General features: G+C 34.4%; 1 protein-coding gene across 8 annotated transcripts in view; it reads right to left on the bottom strand.

Annotated features, from left to right (window-relative positions):
• STXBP5L (syntaxin binding protein 5L) overlaps positions 1-20,267 on the bottom strand; it is a 493,876-nt gene that overhangs the window by 378,395 nt on the left and 95,214 nt on the right. For all 8 annotated transcript variants that reach the window (XM_055260425.2, XM_055260427.2, XM_063630147.1 and 5 more), the window contains exons 4-5: positions 11,898-11,979; positions 8,180-8,280 (exon numbers count right to left, since the gene is read on the bottom strand). In XM_055260425.2, coding sequence (XP_055116400.2) covers positions 8,180-8,280; positions 11,898-11,979 — 183 coding nt within the window. The remainder of the gene's footprint in view (positions 1-8,179; positions 8,281-11,897; positions 11,980-20,267) is intronic.

The raw sequence follows: 20,267 nt of genomic DNA, 5'->3' as shown, positions 1-20,267 counted from the left end.
CTAATGTAGATGATGGATTGATGAGTGCAGCAAACCACCATGGCACATGTATACCTATGTAATAAACCTGCACTTTCTGCACATGTATTCCAAAACTTAAAGTATAATAAAAAAATTTTAAAAAAACAATAACAACAAAAAACATAAATAAAAGAGCAAGGTGTTATGCTACTTGGGAGACACAAAACAATATCATGAGTCAGGCTATAGTGTGTATTTGGAAGATAGAGTGATTGAGAGAATGAGAGATAGAAAAAAGAGATAAAAAAGAATTAAAAAATTCTTTATTATTATACCAAATTATTGATATATTTTCTAAAGAAATAAATGTTATAAAAAATAGAAATGCAAAAGTTAAGTTTAAGAAAGAGAACTAAAATAGAATGGTTAATCAAATTGCAGAATATTCATTAAATAGAATACTACATAACCATGAAAATAAATAAACTACAGCTAAATGCAACATGGATGAAACTCATAAATACAGTGCTGAGCAAAGGAATCCAAAAGCAAAGAACTATATACATATTATTCCATTTTTACATGTGTCAAAAACAGGCAAAATTAATCTATAGAACTGGAAATTAGGATACCTGGGGGTAAGTGACTGGAAGGTAACATAGGGGAGTTTCTATGATTCTAGTAATTTTCTGTATCTTGATTTAGGTGTTTGTTACACAATGGCAAAGTTATTTCAAGGTGTACACTTAAGATTTAAATAGTTTCCTGATGATTCAGTAAAATTTACACACAAACAAAAAAATAGGGAAAGTCTATATAAAGAGTGATCCTTTAGAATATACTATAAAGAGGGAAAAAGGCAAGACACAAAACTGTCTAACATGCTACATTAACATGTAGCATTAATTTTGCCTGTTTTTTGACGTGTATAAAAATGGAATAATATATATGTAGTTGTTTGCTTTTGGCTTCTTTTGCTCAGCACTGTATTTATGAGTTTCATCCATGTTGCATTTAGCTGTAGTTTATTTATTTTCATTGTTATGTAGCATGTTATGCAGTTTTGTGTCTTGCTTTCTTCCATCTTTATAATGTATTCTAAAGATCTTCCTAATTTGTTTAACAGTATATTGGGTGTATATAAAATATATATAAATATGTATCTATATTTTGTCTTGCTTTTTTCCCTCTTTATATTATAAAGACCTTGCTAATTTGTTTAAAGGTCTTGCTAATTTGTTTAACAAAAAAATATGATATTTTCTCTATATATGATATATGTGAAAATACATGATTTTCTATTTGGCTTATGTACATATAAAAAAGAAAATTACATTACATATTATATTTGCTTATATATGTACATAATGAATGTCTACAAAGAAACAATAAATTAGTTACACTGTTTAGCTCTGCTGAAGGGAAGTAAGTAAATGTCCAGGGGACAGGAATAGAAGAAAGATCGTTTATTGTATATACTGTTACACCTTTTGAATGTCAAACCCAGTAAATATATTAGTTATGCAACACTTTGAAAAGAATCAAAGCCAGTTCAAATTGCCTTTATAAAATAATATTTTAAATGTGGGTTATAAATTGGGTCTGCAAAAGCCAATTCAGATGGATCCAGTTTGCCAGAGATTTCATAAATTATGGAGTTTTCAACAAAATATTGCTTCCTTCCAGTTTAACTAATATTTTTCAGAAATCCTCTGATAATAAGTAGCAGAACACTAGAGTAAGAAAAATTAAATACACATAAGTACAGATAATTTAAGGGTCTGTATATCATAGCCTACATATGAATTTCACTCAAAAGCCATATAAAACAACTCTATGCTTTTGCCAGTATTACATAAATTTATGATTGTGATAGCAGGGACTGCTATGCCTAAAATATGAATGTTTTATTTTATTCATTACTCAGATCATGCATTACAAAAATCAAGACATTTTTTCTTCCTTATTTAGGTTTAAAATTGTATTTGTAAGAAGTCCAAGGATCATCCACCAGAAACAGAATATATAAGCCTTACCAGATGCAACGGTTCATACTTGTAATCCTAATACTTTGTAAGGCCAAGGCAAGAGGATAGCTTGAGCCCAGTAGTTCAAGTCTAGCCTAGGCAACACAGTGGGACCCCAGGCCAAGCACAGTGGCTCACGCCTCTAATCCTAGCACTTTGGGAGGCTAAGGTGGGAGGATTGCTTGAGCCCAGGAATTTGAAACCAGCCTGGGCAACATGGAGAGAATCTGTCTCTACAAAAAAAAAGAAAAAAAAATATTAACATTAGCCAGGCATCATAGTGCACACCTCAGGAGGCTAAGGTGGTAGGACTGCTGGAGCCCAGGAATTCAAGGCTGTAGTGAGCCATGCTCATGCTACTGTACTCCAGCTTAGGTGACAGAGTGAGACCCTGTCTCAAAAAAAGCATAGTAAGAAACCATCTCTACTTTAAAAAAAAAAAAAAATAGCTGAGTGTGGTAGCACATGCCCACAGTCCCAGTACTTAAGGAGGCTGAGGAGGGAGGATTGCTTGAGCCCAGGAGTTTGAGGCTGCAGTGAGCTATGACCACACCATTGCACTCCAGCCTGGGAGACAGAGCAGGACCCTGTCTCCAATAATAATACTCCAATAATAGTAAAAATAATAATAAAAGCCTATTACTTAACAATCTAAGGCTGGTTTCTGCCTTCAAAAATTGTAAGACTAAAGACTGTAGGTGCCCTAATAAAATAAGCTAAAATTTATAGTATAAATTCTATAAACTGAAACACATTTAGCATAAACATAAGAGTACTTAGAAAATTTACAAAATTAAATGGCTAACATCTGATGTTTTGGAGACTGTCCCAAAAGATGCTTGGTTAAATTCTCTTATATGACCTGAACCTCCCATTCACCATACTTTGATAGATAATTTTATCTCCTCCAATAAGTTATGATCGTAATGAATATTCTCATGTTACATGACAATATGTATGTATCTTTCTTAAGAGATAAATATCACATTTATCTTTAATGTAAGCATTAAAACATTTTCAAAGTTCCTGTGATTGAAACATCTCAAATCTGTCAGCTTGCTCTTTTATGTTTCTACTAATTAATCTAACTCAGTTGAGATAATAAAATTACAATTGGAAATCATCACCACTAATCAATTCTTCCTCCCAAAAAGGCCATAAAAGGGGCCAGAACATTTCCTTCAACATTCCAATTGTGAGGGGAAATAAAAACACCTGTCCATCCACATAAAAGTATACAGTCAGATCTACTCAAGGTGTTAGAAGAAAAATCTTACCAGCAGAGAGAAAGATAAAATCAATATGGTAATCTACATAGGTAAAATAGTATAACAACTCTTTACTGATCTTAAAATTTTTCGATATCCTTGAAATTTCTGCTACATTACTTATTTTAAACTAAAATAACCAAAATTAGGACTAAAGAAATAAGTCCTATCTAGTTTCAACAAATGTCTAAAATATAAATTCCCTTCCTCATAAAAAAAAAAAAAAAGACTAAGTTTAGAGATTTGGGGTGAGATAGCTGACTAGAAGTGGCTAATGAGCACCACTCTCATGGAGAGAAGAAACAGTGGTGAATGGATACTAGCTCTTCAACCAGAAAATCCAGGTGGAAACATGGGGATTTATCAGGGAAACAGCATCACCCACAGTGAACAGAGAAGAGCAAGACAGGACAACTGCCCACCCAGAAGTGGCATGGAGCCAGGGGAGTCCTCACATCACAGGGAACAGTGAGTGAGTGAGAGTCCCCAGGGGTTCACACTTCTGTCATGGACCTTTGCATCCTTGGACTCAGGATCAGATTTCTCATGATCCCCGCAACCAGGGCTTCCAGACAAACATGCAAAGAGTTATGTGGAGTCTGGGCAGAGCCATCACTCAGGTACTCACAGACTCCAGGAGTATTGGATCCCCAGGCACCTCAACAACAGCAGCTGCAGCTCTAGCAATGGAGGAGGCCAGGCTTCCTCACACGTCCCCAGGAAAGGGGCTGAATCCATGCGGCTGAAGAGTAACAAGGCCCAGTAGGCCTTATCCCGCAAGGTGCTACAGGCCTCGTCTCTGCAGCACCTTGCAGGATAAGGCCCATGGGCCTGGGACACTAGTGGGACCACCACAGCTCTACCAGAATTCTCAGACCAGGAGCAGCTCTGTGCTTCTCTGGGACAAGCTCCTAGAGGGAGAGGCAGACCACATCCACAACCCTCCCTCCTGTTTGCCCTCAGGCTGGGGAGTGTATGCAGTGATTAGGGGCAATCGTAGACACCCAGTACAAGGCAGCCACCTTAAGGAAAAGTAGCCAGATTGTTTTCCACATGAGACCCCACCCCTGCTACTTCTCACTGAGCAAGGCCTCCTGACCTAGAACCTCAACCACCCCACACTGGGCTCTTAGGCCACTACCAGTTCTCCACTTCCCTGGGACAGAGCTCTCAGTGGGAGAGGCAGGCCACCATGTTTGTTGCCCTACAACCTTCCCCACTGATGCCCTCAAGATCAGGAGGGTACACAGTGATTAGGGACTACCATGAACCCCTAGCACAGTGCAGCCACCTTACAGAAAAGCAGCAGACTGTTTTATACCTGGGTCCCCAACCCTGCTATGCTTCTCTGGGCAGTGTCTCCCTATCGGGGTCTCCAGCCACCCCCTACCTAGGCTCTCAGGCTAGTAGTGGCTCTGTGCTTTTCTGGGACAGAGCTCACAGAAGGAGCAAGCAGGCCACCATTTTTGCTGCCCTGCAGCCCTTGCTCCTGTTGCCCTTGGGATTGAGAGGAAGTATAGTGGTTGGGGACCAATACAAACCTCTAGCACAACACAGCCACTTTATGGAAAAGCAGCCAGACTTGTCCACATGCCTCCACTACTCTTCACTGGGCAGTGCCTCTTGACCTGGGCTCCCAGCACCTGTAGTCCCAGCTACTCAGGAGGCTGAGGCAGGAGAATTGCTTGAACCAGGGAGGCGGAGGTTGCAATGAGCCAAGATTGTGCCACTGCACTCCAGCCTCGGCAATAGAGCGAGATTCCGTCTTAAAAAAAAAAAAGACTCAAACTGATCTGATAGAATGGAAAACATACTACAAGAATTTCATAATGTAATTGCAAGTGTTAACAGAAGAATAGACCAAATTCAGGAAAGAATCAGAGCTCAATGACTGGTTCTCTGAACTAACTCAGTCAGAGAAAGAAAATGAACAAAACGCTCAAAAAATAAAGGATTATGTAAAGAGACCAAATCTACAATTCACTGGTATCCCTGAAAGAGATAAGGAGAGAGCAAGCAATTTGGAAAATATATTTCAGAATATCACCCAAGAAAACGTCCCCAGCCTCACCAGAGAGGCCAAAATGCAAATTCAGGAAATGCAGAGAACCAACGTGAGATGCTACACAAAAAGACGGCCAAGACACATAATTAGACTCTCCAAGGCTGAAATAAAAGGGAAAAAGTGAAAGGCAGCTGGAGAGAAGGGGCAAGTCACCTACAAAGGAAACCCCATCAGGCTAACAGAGGACCTTTCAATAGAAACCTTACAAGCCAGAAGAAATTGGGAGTCTATATTCAGCCTTATTAAATAAAACAATTTCCAAGCAAGAATTTCATATCCAGCCAAACTAAGCTTCATAAACCTAGGAGAAATTAGATCCTTTCCAGATAAGGAAATGCTAAGGGAATTTATGACCACCAGACCTGCCTTACAAGAGGTCCTGAAAGGAGTGTTAAATATGGAAAGCAAAGACTCTTATAAGCTACTACAAAAACACACTTAGGTATACAAACTGTTGACTCTATAAAGCAACCACACAAACAAGTCTGCACAATAGCCAGCTAGAAACATGATGAAAGGATCAAATTCATACACATAAATATTAAACTTGAATGTAAATGGACTAAATGCTCCAATTAAAAGACACACGGTGGCAAGCTGTATAAAGAAGCAGGACTGAATGGTATGCTGTCTTTAAGAGACCCATCTCACATGTAATGACACCCATAGGCTCAACGTAAAGGGATAGAGGAAAATCTACCAAGCAAATGGCAATCAGAAAAAAGCAGGGGTTGCTATTCTAATTTCAGACAAAACATACTTTAAGCTAACAAAGACCAAAAAAGACAAGGAAGGACATTACATAATGGTAAAGGGTTCAATTCAACAAAAATACCTAACTCTCCTAAATATATATGCACCCAACACAGGAGCACCCAGATTCATAAAGTGAGTTCTTAGAGACCTACAAAGAGACTTAGATTCCCACACAATAATAGTGGGAGACTTCAACACTCTACTGACAGTTTTTAGATAGACTATCCAGTCAGAAAATTAACAAAGATTTTCAGGATCTAAACTTAACACTTGACCAAATGGAACTATTAGACATCTACAAAATGCCCTACCCAAAAGGAACAGAATATACCGTCTTCTCATCTGCACATAGCACGTACTCTAAAATCAACCACACAATTGGACATAAAACAATCCTCAGAAAATCTAAAAAAAATGAAACCATACCAACCACACTCTCAGGCCATAATGCAATAAAAATAAAAATAAAATTCAATACTAAGAAAATCGCTCAAAACCATACAATTGGATGGAAATTAAACCTGGTCCTGAATGACTTTTGGGTAAACAATGAAATTATGGCAGACATCAAGAAATTCTCTGGAACTACTGAGAACCAAGAAAACATACCAGAATCTCTAGGACACAACTAAAGTAGTGCTAAGAGAAAAGTTTATAGTGCTAAAGGTCCACATCAAAAATTCATAAAATCTCAAATTAGCAACCTAACATTACACCTAGAGGAACTAGAGAAACAATACAAAACAAGCCCAAAGCTAGCAAAAGACAAGAAATAACTAAAATCAGAGCTGAAATGAAGGAAACTAAGAGGCAAAAAAAACATACAAAAGATCAATGAGTACAAGAGTTGGTTTTTTGACATAAGAAATATGGCAGACCACTAGCTAGGCTAATAAAGAGAAAAAGAGAGAAGATCCAAAACAAGACATTACCACCAACCCCACAGAAATATAAAAAACCCTCAGAGACTGCTATGAACACCTCAATGCACATAGACTAGAAAATCTAAAAGAAATGAATACATTCCTGGAAACATACAAACTCCCAAGATTGAACCAGGGACAAACTGAATCCCTAGACAGACCAATAAAGAGTTCCAAAATTAAATCAGTAATAAAAAGCCTACCAACCATAAAGGACCCAGGACAAGAATGATTCACAGCCAAATTCCACCAGATGCATAAAGAATAGCTTGTACCATTCTAACTGAAACTACTCCAAAAAGTTGAGGAGGAGGAACTCCTCTCCAACTCATTCTATGAGGCCAGCTTCATCCTGATACCAAAACCTGGCAGAAATACAACAAAAAAATCTTCAGGCCAATATCTTTTGATGAACACAGATGTAAAAATTCTCAACAAAATACTAGCAAACTGAATCCTGCAGCACGTGAAAAAGCTAATCAACCACACTCAAGCAGGCTTTATCCCGGGATGCAAGGTTGGTTCAATAATCACAAATAAATAAATGCAATCTACTACATAAACAGAACTGAAAACAAAAACCACATGACTATCTCAACAGATGCAGAAAAGACTTCTGGTACAATTCGATGTCCTTCATGTTAAAAATCCTCAACAAACTAGACATTAAAGGAACATATTTCAAAATAACAAGAGCCATCTATGACAAACTCACAGCCAACATCATACTGAATGGGCAAAAGCTGGAAGCATTCCCCTTGAAAACCAAAACAAGACAAGGATGCCATCTCTCACCATTCCTAGTCAACACAGACTGGAAGTCCTAGGCAGAGCAATCATGCAAGAGAAAGAAATAAAAGGCCTGTAAATATTAATAGGAAAAAAGGAAGTCAAACTATCTCTCTTTGAGGATAATATGAGTCTACACATAGAAAACCCCATAATCTCAGCCCAAAAGCTCCTTAAGCTAATAAACATTGCATTAGTAGGTGGGTGACTGGATCTGTATCAATTATGCATTTTCTACAAAAAAAGAAACCACTATGAAAGTAAGCATAAACATTAAATTATTTCTAGCTGTTGAGATTATGAGGGGAAAAGCCTGTCAAGTTAACAAAAACTTGCTCAGGAAATAATTTTGTTGTACATTAAGAAACTGTTTAATTCATAGGTTCTTACCGTTCCCGGTTAAATTTAAGAGAATGGAGAATGGCTGGCCTTTTTTGTCTAAGGTTCCACAAATGAAGTGTATCATCTGAATTTGCACTGACCAAGGCACCCTAGAACAAAAAGAAGGTAAAGTAATTGTGTGATTTACTTAATTTAGGGTTTTTATGAAGCACAAACAAGCTAATTTACTCAATTTTTACTACCTGAAGAGTTACTTGTGTTAACTCAGAAATATAAGGAAGGATAGGTGCATAAACTTCAATCAGGAAGGGTAAGAATGCTGAAAGTAGAAGAGGTAAATGACCCACTGCATTTCGACGGTCAAGGAGACTAGCTTAAGGAATATTTATTTACCAATAGAGATGATTAATTATTACAGCATTGTTATGACCATTAAAGGTTTTTCTTTGGGAAAAAATAGTTTAGGGATGTTTTTTGTTTCTACTATTTACACATATACTATATAGCCTTACAGAGAAGAAAATATTCAATGCAGTCTTACAAAATTGAATACAGGTCATATAAAAATTTTCCTTTGCAAGAATTTTCTGTATATTTGGGAAGTGTATATTCTTCCTAAAAAGTATATTTGGTATAATTTAATTTGCTTCTTATAGTCCAAGAAGCTTCATCAATTATAAAGGAAGATATCCATAATAAAAGAAAACATTTCTCCAACTAGAATTTAGTATAACTATAAAATTATACTAAGATTCCTTTTATACAGCACCACCAAATACAAATGAATCCTATTTCGCATATAATAGGATATTTTCTACCTCTTAATGTGGCAGAAAGCATATGGACAGATAATAACTGTATGACTTTGTATATATGCTTAAACTATTTATTTGACTGGGTTAAATCAGATCATTTAAAAATGTTAGAACTTTTACCATAATGACAGTTGACCAGCTGAAAATGTTGATGCTTACCCATTAACAGATCCTAAAACCAGAGCATTAAATGTGTTCTCTAAGAGTGATCTTTCAGAACCTTAGTTGTCCTGAGATACCTAAAAGGCTTTTTATATTTTCCAAAGTACTTTGTTAGAAGTAATCTCTCATAGTTTACAGTTTCAATCACAGATATCCCATTTAGATACTAGGAAGAACTATATTGAAATTGCTAGCATTTATTTCTTCTTTATGAATTAGAAGAGAGAAGATAGGAATCTAAATGCCCTTCTATAATAATTTCTAAGCCAAAAAAACGCTCATGTATCCTATGATGGGTCTCTTTATATTGGGTACGTGTGATTTTAGTCTCAGAGAGGAATGCTTTATAAAAATAGAAACAATCAAAGATCATATCCATGAAAATATTTAGAAATTTGTACAATTTGCATATTTATATCTAATTACATACATACATGTTCAAAGATGTATATATTGATATATACATCTTAACATGAACTCAGGTAATTTCCTGCCATGAAATAGGAGGTATTCTCTATAAGCCTTGAGAATTTTTGTGTTTGTTTGCCTGTTTTATTTGTATACTGTACATATGCTTCCTATAAACAAACTAGAAATTTATTAGGATTCCTTGGAAGCATTTGATGAGTTACACATGAATTTTTGAGATACGGTATACTGGTCTCATTTCTCAGAGAGGTGGAAGTTCACCTGAGATGGGGTGAGGATAGAACATGATATGTAACAGCAATAAAACATTCTCTACAAGAGATAGTTACATGCTATACAGAAGATATAACATGCCAAAGGCAATGTTATTAAAGTAGCATATATTCAATAATATCTTAGTGTAATACCTAAATAATTCTAGTGAGGAACTCAGTATTCCTTTTTTGTTTGTTTGTTTGTTTTTGAGATGGAGTCTCGCTCTGTCACCAGGCTGGAGTGCAGTGGTGCGATCTTAGCTCACTGCAACCTCTGCCTCCCAGGTTTAAGCAATTCTCCTGCCTCAGCCTCCCGAGTAGCTGGGACTACAGGTGTGCACCACCGCGTCCAACTAATTTTTGTATTTTTAGTAGAGACAGGGTTTCACCATGTTGGCCAGGATGGTCTTGATCCTCGTGATCCACCCGCCTTAACTTCCCAAAGTGCTAGGATTACAGGCATGAGCCACAGTGCCCAGCCAGTATTCTTAATTCTGTGATAAAACTGAGATGTGACTTATCATCGGAGGGAAGTGAATGGTACCACTAAGCATAACAGCACCAACAGAGACAGACACATGAAAGTAAGCACAACAGCAGAGTGTCTAGGTTCGTTTATAAAAACAAAGTGAACCTACCAAAAGCACTATAAAGATCTGTGAAAATGTTTAAAACTAAGAATAGAAAAACCAGTCACGTCAGGAACTGGGAAGTTTGGGAAAACATACAGAAGCTTTGTGTGAGGTACATAGGGCGAGTAGTTCAGGATAAATGACGTGAACAAGGCAAGGAGGTTGAAGGCTTGTCTTTATTTATTCTTAGTTTTGTACCACAGGGGCAAACTTAGGACCTGGAAGACAAATCTCAAAGGATCAGACCCAGTACAAATCACACGGAAACAAATTATGCCTGTAGGTATACAGCCGTGCAGAAAGCAAAAAGCTGAGATCCCTCAACAAGGAACTACAGAGTAGCACTGAGACCTCGAGAAGCCTGACATTCTAGATAATAATGAGCAGTTATTACAATGAAATATTTTTCAAATGTTTTCTTTACCTTCCTTTCTCATTTCAGTACCCCACAGCAAGTGTGCCTACATGGTGAAATATGTCAATAAAGAGGATCTCATAGTCTTCTGAGAAAGATTTTGAGCCAAGGGAAGTGAAAAGTGAACATTTGCCAATATCTTTCTTGCCTTGGGTCATCTCTGATATGAAGTTCTATGAGATATTTTACCCACATTTATAATTGTAAGTTCTTAGGAAGATAAACAGATATAGATATATGCAAATATATGCAGACACTGAATGAAAGATCATTGTCATGCCATGAGAAAATAACCAAACTTTTTTTTCCGAGGCACTGAGTTCAATCTTCTAAGTGCCTGCATTTGGCATGGCATAAACTTTCAAAGCATTTTTGCATTGACTGGCTCACTTAATATAAAAGAAGCTCTAGAAGACTCTAATTTCCACTATAAAAATCTGATTTAAGAAAGCCTAAAGTAGCCTTCTACTAATGGTATATCTGCAACCTCTCTGAGCTTCATAAATACATATTTTGTTTTTAGAGAGTTCCTCATCACCATAATTTTATAAAAATGTAGATACAGTAGAGAGCTAATTTCCATAATAACTATGGACACAAAAATAAACGCCAATGCATGTCTATTCCAACAAATGTATTTGGAGATATATACAGATAAAAGGGCCCATAGGTATATAAGCAAAAAGATCATTTCAGGGAAGATAAAGATAAAATATGAAGTTAGGCCTTGATTACAAAATTTAAGTTGGTGGGAAGTGAATGGAGAGAAAAAATTAATGGCCAGTGAAACAATCAAAAGACATTAGGATTTTTTTAATTTAAATAATTAAACTAAATTATGCTACATAGTAACAATAACAGAATATGGTATATACAATCTTTTTTCTTTAAAATTTAATAAATTAACCAATACAGGAGTACAATCTTTTGTGAAAAATGTAATCAGAAGTAATATTGCATGCATATCATTTAGAATCACAGTATTTAAAAGATTACATCAACTGATTCACTGTGTAGTGGGGGAATGTGTGATTTAAGTAGTCAAAAAATAACCCTTACCTCATTGATCAAAAATTGGAGCTGTAGGACAGCTGCACCACTTTCATGTTGGCAATAGCAATCAACACCAGGTCTCCCGAGTCTAATATAATAAAAGTCAAGGATTCTAACATTTTAATTAGCACAAATATTAATGAGCAAAGAAACTAACTTATTTATCAACAGATGTTTTGCTATTTAGTTTCCCTTATTTTTATAAATAGTTGAAAAATCTTACTCTTAGTAGATGTAAGTTAAATTGTATAGCTCAGATGTTTAATACTCCAACAATTTGAAAAAAAGAATGACAATAAGGAATTTGAAAGATAGCAGCTTTTTCCATGAAGTTAAACAAGAATTGGGAATCTAGATATACCTCATTTCATTTAAGATTTTTTAATTGATTAAACACTATTTTCACTACAATAAATTCAAAGTGAGTCAATAATTTGGTATCATTAAATCATAAGATGAGTTTAAAAAGACACAGGTAAATATGTTGATAATCTTGACATATAAAACATCTTCTAAGCATAATTTAAAACCCAGAGATCATAAATAGACTGATATATTTGATAAATAAAAGTATAAAATATCTACATAGAAAAACATGATAAATAAGGTAAAAAAACAAGAAAACTGGAAAATAAATGGTAACAAGTCATCTACACTATGCTACATAACATATAGGTAAGAGAGAGAGAAAAAAAGGAAGGAGGAGGAATGGAGTTAAAAAAAAAAGAATGAGAAAACACCATATAACAAAATTTACTTACATATTCTATACCAAATGATCTGATATATATGTATATTTACTTATCATTTGTTTGCCTGCATAAAGATATAAATTAGATGAGAGTCTCCACTTATGGTCATAATGAGGAATGTGGGCCAGATTTATTCACCACCTAAAACAATTAAAAATCTGTACAAAATGTATGTAACAAATTTTAAGACACTGCGTATCAGGTAGGAAATGACAATGATCCCTGAAAGAGAGAAAATACATAAGGCGAGGCTTATGATAGCCCCAGTTTACTGCCTAGAGAGAATTTCAAGGCTCTATCACAAGGAGGGGGAACCTAGATAAAATCTAGCAGGCCTACTGAGTGAGGAGACAGAACTAACAGTCTAGGGAGGCCAGGGACAACTAGAGTTCATAAGGTTGAGTAGCAAAGAAGAAAATGTGACACACAAAAAGAGCTCTAGAGATTTGCAGATGGGTCCTCCTCAAATCTTTAGCTAAGTACTAATGAAGGAATAAGTTTGAGGAAACTACCTGAGATTGAGGAAAGAACAAACCAAGAAGAAAAAGCATTCTTCTTGAAGAATAAATCAAGAAAACAAACCAAAAATAAAGTTTATGTTGAGGCAAGAATTTTTCATGTTCCCACCAGCAAAAGTGCAAACCCTCAGAATTCACATGCAAAGTACTCAGAGAATATTACCTCAGTGTGAGGAAAAATTCCTCCCTGAGATAAAGACTGCTTTGGTTCTGCTTAACAATACATAAAACCAGGTTACAAAAGGATCAAACTGTTCCACACAGCTTAACTGCATACTAAACAAAGATCAAGGATAATTGTAGAAATACGAAAACCTTTAGCACTCAAAAAGGTAAAATTCAAGAGTATGGCATTCACTGCAGAGAAGTAAAAAATATAACTTGTAACAAGGATAAATATCAATAGAAAGAGACCCAGAAATAAAACAGGATAGAAATAATAGAGATAGAAAAACATTTATTATACTACACTGCATATGTTGAAGAAGGTAGAGAGGAGATTGAGCATGTTAAGTAGATACACAGAAGATAGATCTATCTATCCATCCATCTATCTGCCTATCTATCTCAAATAGAATATCTAGAGATTTTTTTAAAAATACATTGAAGGTTAGTGAATTTGAAAATATGTCAATAAAAACTATCCAAAATATAACACAGAGAAAAAAATAACTGAGGAATATAGGAAAAACAGCACACCATTGAACTGTGGGTCAATATCAAATGGCCCAATTAGTCGTAATTTGAGTAATAAAAAAGAGAAAGAGGAGGGAGAGAAAAGATAAAATATTTTTTTAAATAATGACCAAAATTAAATTTTCTTCAAAAATGAAACTGAAATGACACTTTTCAGACACATAAAACTGAAATAATTAATCATAAAAAGACCACTAAAAGGAATGTTAAAGAGGGTCTTCAGGCAAAAGGGAAATGATATCAAATAGTATCTGGATATACAAAAAGGAAAAAAGAACATTTAAAATGATAAATATATGGGTAAACATAAAATACAAGTTATCTTTAAAAAATAATTTACTGTTTAAAGCAAAAATAATAATAGGACATTTGTGGTTTATAACATATGTAGAAGTAAAATGATAACAATAACACAAAGGCCAATGGGGGGAAATAGAAAATTTACTATTATACCATTCATAAAGTAGTATAACATTAATTGAAGGTAAACTTATATAAGGTACAGCTGTACACTATTAATATAAACCATAAGGCAATCACCAAGATTATAGCTAATTAGCCAACAAAGGAGACAAAATGAAATCATTAAAAAGTTTAACAAAAAATAAGGCAGAATATTGTTTGGGGGGGCTAAGAACTAGTAAGATAAATAGAAAACAAAGAGCAAGATGGTAGATTTATACCTAGCCATACCAATACCACCCCCCCCACACTAAATGCAAACAGTGTAAACATCCCATTTAAAATGCAGTGATTGTCAGAAAAGACAGAAATGCAGACCTAAGTATATGCTTTGTACAGAAACCTCCTTTAAATATATACAAATAGGTTAATATATACAAATAGGTTAAAAGTTAAAACATGGAAAATTGTACACGATGCTAACATTAATTAAGATATAGGTGGAAAGATATATTAATAGACAGTAAAGTTGATTTCAGAACACAGGACATTACCAGGGTTAAAGGTGGTCACTTCATAATAATAAATGGGTCAAATTATTAAAAAAACATAAAAATCCTAAATTATACACCTAATTACAGAGCTTAAAATACATAATACAAAACTGATAGAACCACAAAGAGAAACAGATGAATTCACAATTATAGTTCAAGTTTTTAGCACCCCTTTCTCAATAACTAATATAAGACAAAATCAGTAAAAATGAAGAAAACATAAGTAAAAGGCTATCAACCAACTTGACCCAATTGGCATTTATAAAACACGCAACCCAAAAAGAGCAGAATAAATATACTTTTGAAGCATAAAAGAAACAATTACTAAGAGATAAAATATTTCGAACTATAAAACAAGCATCAAAGCATTTAAAAATATTGAAATCGTAAAGAGTATAGTTTCTGACCATAATTGAATTTGAAATTAATAACATCCAGAAAACCCTCCAAATGTTTGAAAATTAAATTATAAACTACTAAATAAGCATTGATTAAAAAACCATGAGTAAATAATTTAATAAACTAATAAAAATATATCAAAGGTGTGGGATGCAGCTAAAGCAGCACTTTGAGAAAAATTTAGAGCTTTTATTACATATATTAGCAAAGAAAAAGATCTTAAATTATGTAAGCTTTCGTCTTAAGAAGGTAGAAAAAGAAGAGCAAATTAATTTCAAAACCAGAAAAAAAGAACAAGAAAGATGATCAGATAAGTCAATAAAATAGAAACAGATTAACAATTTAAAAAAACAGTGAAACCAAAAGCTGGTTTGAAAAATTCAGTGAAATTAATAAACCTTCTGCCAGAGTGATCAAGGTAAAAAGAAAGAACACACATTTCTTTTATTAGGAAAGGAATATTACCATAAAAACTTCAGAAATTAAAAAGACAATAAACAAATATTATTTAAAAAATTATGCCAATAAATTTGACAATCTAAATGAAATGGACAAATTCCCAGAAAGACAAATTACATAAGGAGAAGTAAGAAATTTAACAGCACTATACAAATTAATGAAACTGAATTCTAATTAAAATTATTTCCTCAAAGAAAACTCCAGGTCAAGATACCGTTACTTATAAAATAAAATCGATGATACATTTAGAGGAAAAAATAATGCCAATTCTATAAAATTCCTGCAGAAAAATTGAGAGGAAGAAAGATTTTCTGACTCATTCTATAAAAATACTTTTACTCTAATACCAAATCATGACAAACGATATCATAAAACAAGAAAATTTCAGACTAATATCTCTCATGAATATAGATTCAAAAAATACCAATAAAAAACGTTGGCAAATTGAATACAACAACATATAAAAAGACTATAGTGCTTCATAAGGCCAAGGCAGGAGGATCACTTGAGGCCAGGATTTCAAGACCAGCCTGGGCAACATAGCAAGATCCCAACTCTACAAAACTTTAAAAGATAATAAAATTAGCTGGGTTCAGTGGCACATACCTGTGATCCCAGATAGTAAGGATGGTGAGGCAGGAAGATTGCTTAAGTCCAGGAGTTTAAGGTTATAGTGAGCTATGATCATACCTCTGCACTCCTGTCTGGATGACAGAGTAGAGCCTTTCAAAAAAAGAAAAGAAAAAGAAAGACAGAAAAAAAAAAAAAAAAAAAGCCAGGTGTGGTGGCTCACTTCTGGAATCCCAATACTTTGGGAAGCCAAAGCAGAATGATTGCTTGAAGCCAAGAGTTCGAGACCAGCCTGGCCAACAACATAGTGAGACCCCATCTCTACAAATAAGATTTTTGAAAAATTAGCTGTGCATGATGATGTATGCCGGTAGTCCCAGCTATTTAGCAGGCTTAGGTGGGAGGATTGCCTGAGCCCAGGAGTTTGAGGCTTCAGTGAGCTATGACCATGCCACTGAACCCAAGCCTGGGTGACAGAGAAAGACCTCATCTCTAGAAAATATATATTTTTAAAAATTTTTAAAGGATTATATAATATAACCAGTGGGATTTATGCCAGGAATGCAATGTTGGCTGAACATTTAAAAAATCAATCGATGTAAGTCATCCTAACAACTGAAAACAAAACCAATCATTTTGATAGATACGGAAAAAGCATTTGACAAAATTTAAGATGCTTTCATTATAAAATCTCCCAGTAAACTAGGAAAAGTGAACTTCCTCAATCTGATTAAGTGCATTTAAGGAAAATTTGTACATTATTCTTAACAGCAAGAAGAACAATACTTTCTACCTAGGATGATGAATAAAGCAAGAATCATCTCTCATTATTTCTATTTACTATCATGCTAGATACTAGAAGTACTATCAAGTGCATTAAGGTGAGAAAAATAAAAAGCATGTAGGCTGGAAAGGAAGACAACTCTATTTGCAGAAAACATAAAGTTTATATAGGAAAACCATAAGAAAGCCATAAAATATTACTGAAACAAATAATAAGGTTGTAGAATGCAAAATCAATTTTTTTTAAGATGGAGTCTCACTCGTGTTGCCCAGGCTGGAGTACAGTGGCACAATATCAGCTCACTGCAACCTCTGCCTCCTGGGTTCAAGCGATTCTCCTGCCTCAGCCTCCCAAGTAAGTGGGATTACAGGAGCCCACAACTGTGCCCAGCTAATCCTTGTAGTTTTAGTAGAGATGGGATTTCACCATGTTGGCTAGGCTGGTCTCAAACTCCTGACCTCAAGTGATCCGCCCACCTCAGCCTCCCAAAGTGCTGGATTACAGGTGTGAGCCACCATGCCCAGCCCCCAAATTTTTAAATCAATTGTAATTCTATCTACTAGCAAAGACCAATTATATATTAAGAAAAATTCATTTAAAACAGCATCAAGAAATACTTTGGAATAAGTTTAACAAAAGATGTTTTAAGACCTGCTCACTGAAAGCTATAAAATATTACAAAGAGAAATTAAAGAACAAAATAAATGAAGATGTTCAAGACTCAATATTGTTAAGATGGCAACTTTCCCTAAATTGATCTAGATTCATTAAAATGACAATACTTCCCAAAGCAATCTACAGATTCAATGCAATTTCTATCAAAATACTGTCATTTTTCACAGAATTAGAAAAAAATCTTAAAATTCATATGGAACCAACAAAAGTGCCAGAATAGTCAAAGCAATCTTAAGCAGAAAGAACAAAGCTGACGACATAACATTGCCTGGCCTCACATTATACTACAAAGCTACAGTAACCCAAACAGCATGATATTGATATAAAAATAGACACATATATCAATAGAATAGAATTGAGAACCCAGAAATAAAGCCACATGTCTACACCCAACTGATACTTGATAAAGTCAGTGAAAACATACACTGGGAAAAGGACATTCTTTTCAATAAATGGTGCTGGGAAAATTGGATTGTCATATGCAGAAACATGAAACTGGACCCCTATCTCTCACTATATACAAAAACCAACTCAAGATGGAGTAAAGACTTAAATGCATGACCTCAAACTATAGAACTGCTAGAAGAAAACTTGGGAAAACTCTTCTGGACATTGGCCTAGGCAAAGGTTTCATTATTAAGACCTCAAAAGCACAAGCAACAAAAACAAAAATAGGCAAGTCGGGCTTAATTAAAATAAAACCTTCTGACAACAAAGGAAACAATCAACAGAATGAATAGCCAACCTGCAGAATGGGAGAAAATATGCGCAAACTATACTGGGGACTGACATCCAAAATCTACAAGGAACTCAAACAACTCAACAACAGTAAAACAAATAACCCCGTTAAAAAACAGGCAAAGGACATGAACAGGCATTTTTTCCAAAAAAAGACCTACAAATTGCCAACAAGTATATAAAAAATGCTCTACAGCACTATTCATTAGAGAAATACAGATTAAAACCACAATGAGATATCATCTTATGTCAGAATTACTATTATTAAAAAGTCATTAGGAGATACACCTAATGCTAAATGACAAGTTGATGGGTGCAGCATACCAACATGGCACATGTATACATATGTAACAAACCTGCACATTGTGCACATGTACCCTAAAACTTAAAATATAATAATAAAAAAAAAGAAAAAGAAATAAATAAAAATAAAAAGTCAAAAAATAACAGATGTTGGCAAGGATGTGGAGGAAAGGGAACACTTATACATTGTTGGTGGGAATATAAACTAGTACAAACTCTGTGGAAAATAGTATAGATATTTCTCAAAGAACTAAAAATATAACTACTATTCAATCCAGCAATCCCACTATTAGGCACCTACCCAAAGGAGAAGAAATCATTACACCAAAAAGATAACTGCACTTGTAAGTTTATTGCAACACTATTCACAATAGCAGATACATGGAATCAATCTAAGTGTCCATTAATAGATGATTCGATAAACAAAATGTGAGCTAGCTAGATACATAGATCTATCTTTATCTATCTAGATAAATAAAGCTAGATAGATAAAGAAAATGTGAGCTAGATAGATACATAGATCTATCTTTATCTATCTATCCATCCATTCTATCTTTATCTATCTATCCATCCATCCTATGGATGGATAGATAGATAAAGATAGAGATAGACAGATGGATAGATAGACAGATAGATAGATAGATAAATAGACAGATAAATGATATAGGTACAGCTATATAGAGAGATATATAATGGAATACTACTCAGCCATAAAAAATGAAATCATACCTTTTGCAGCAACATGAATGGAATTAGAGGCCATTATCTTAAGTTAGGTCAACTCAGAAACTGTCAAATATTACAGTCTCACTTATAGACGGGAGTTAAATAACGTGTGCACAGGGACATAAAGTGTGAAATAATAGACACTGGACACTCAGAAAGGTGGGAGGGAGGAGGATGAGGAATGAGAAATTACTTAATGGGTATAATGTATATTATTTGGGTAATGGTTACACTAACAACTCAGAATTCACCACTATGTAGTATATTCATGCAACAAAACTGCAATTGTACCCCTTAAATGTATATACATTTCAGAAAAAAAATAAAGAAAACAATGGTTTTCTGTCTTGTTTATATCACTAACCTCCATTTGCTACCTAGAGAGTGGCATATTATAGATGCTCATTTTAAAATAATATCCAAAGCTTAGTTTCCTGGTGCTATTTTAGTAGTTACTATCCAAAAGACTTGCATAGAATCAATTTTTAAAAACACAGAAATGGCATGAGAAAATACTATTTTTAATAAGAGTTAAAATATTTCAAGATCTTTTAAGTATTTCTTAAAGCAGTAATGTATTAATCAGTTTAATTCATGTTTTCACAGGCTGCTTAATACTTTTCAGCTGTGACATTTAGTTTATATAATTATAACAAATGTTCACAAAACTCAAAGTATATAATTTTATATAAAACACTATAATTTATCTTTCAATTATTAAAAAAAGTTCTTAGTTATAAGAATATATAGCAGTTAATGCTAAAATTACAAATACAATTACAGACTACTTGGTAATATAT

The sequence above is a fragment of the Symphalangus syndactylus genome, chromosome 21 (genome assembly GCF_028878055.3).
Source record: "Symphalangus syndactylus isolate Jambi chromosome 21, NHGRI_mSymSyn1-v2.1_pri, whole genome shotgun sequence".
In the NCBI taxonomy this organism is placed as follows: domain Eukaryota; kingdom Metazoa; phylum Chordata; class Mammalia; order Primates; family Hylobatidae; genus Symphalangus; species Symphalangus syndactylus.
This window is presented reverse-complemented; position numbering and strand designations above follow the sequence as displayed.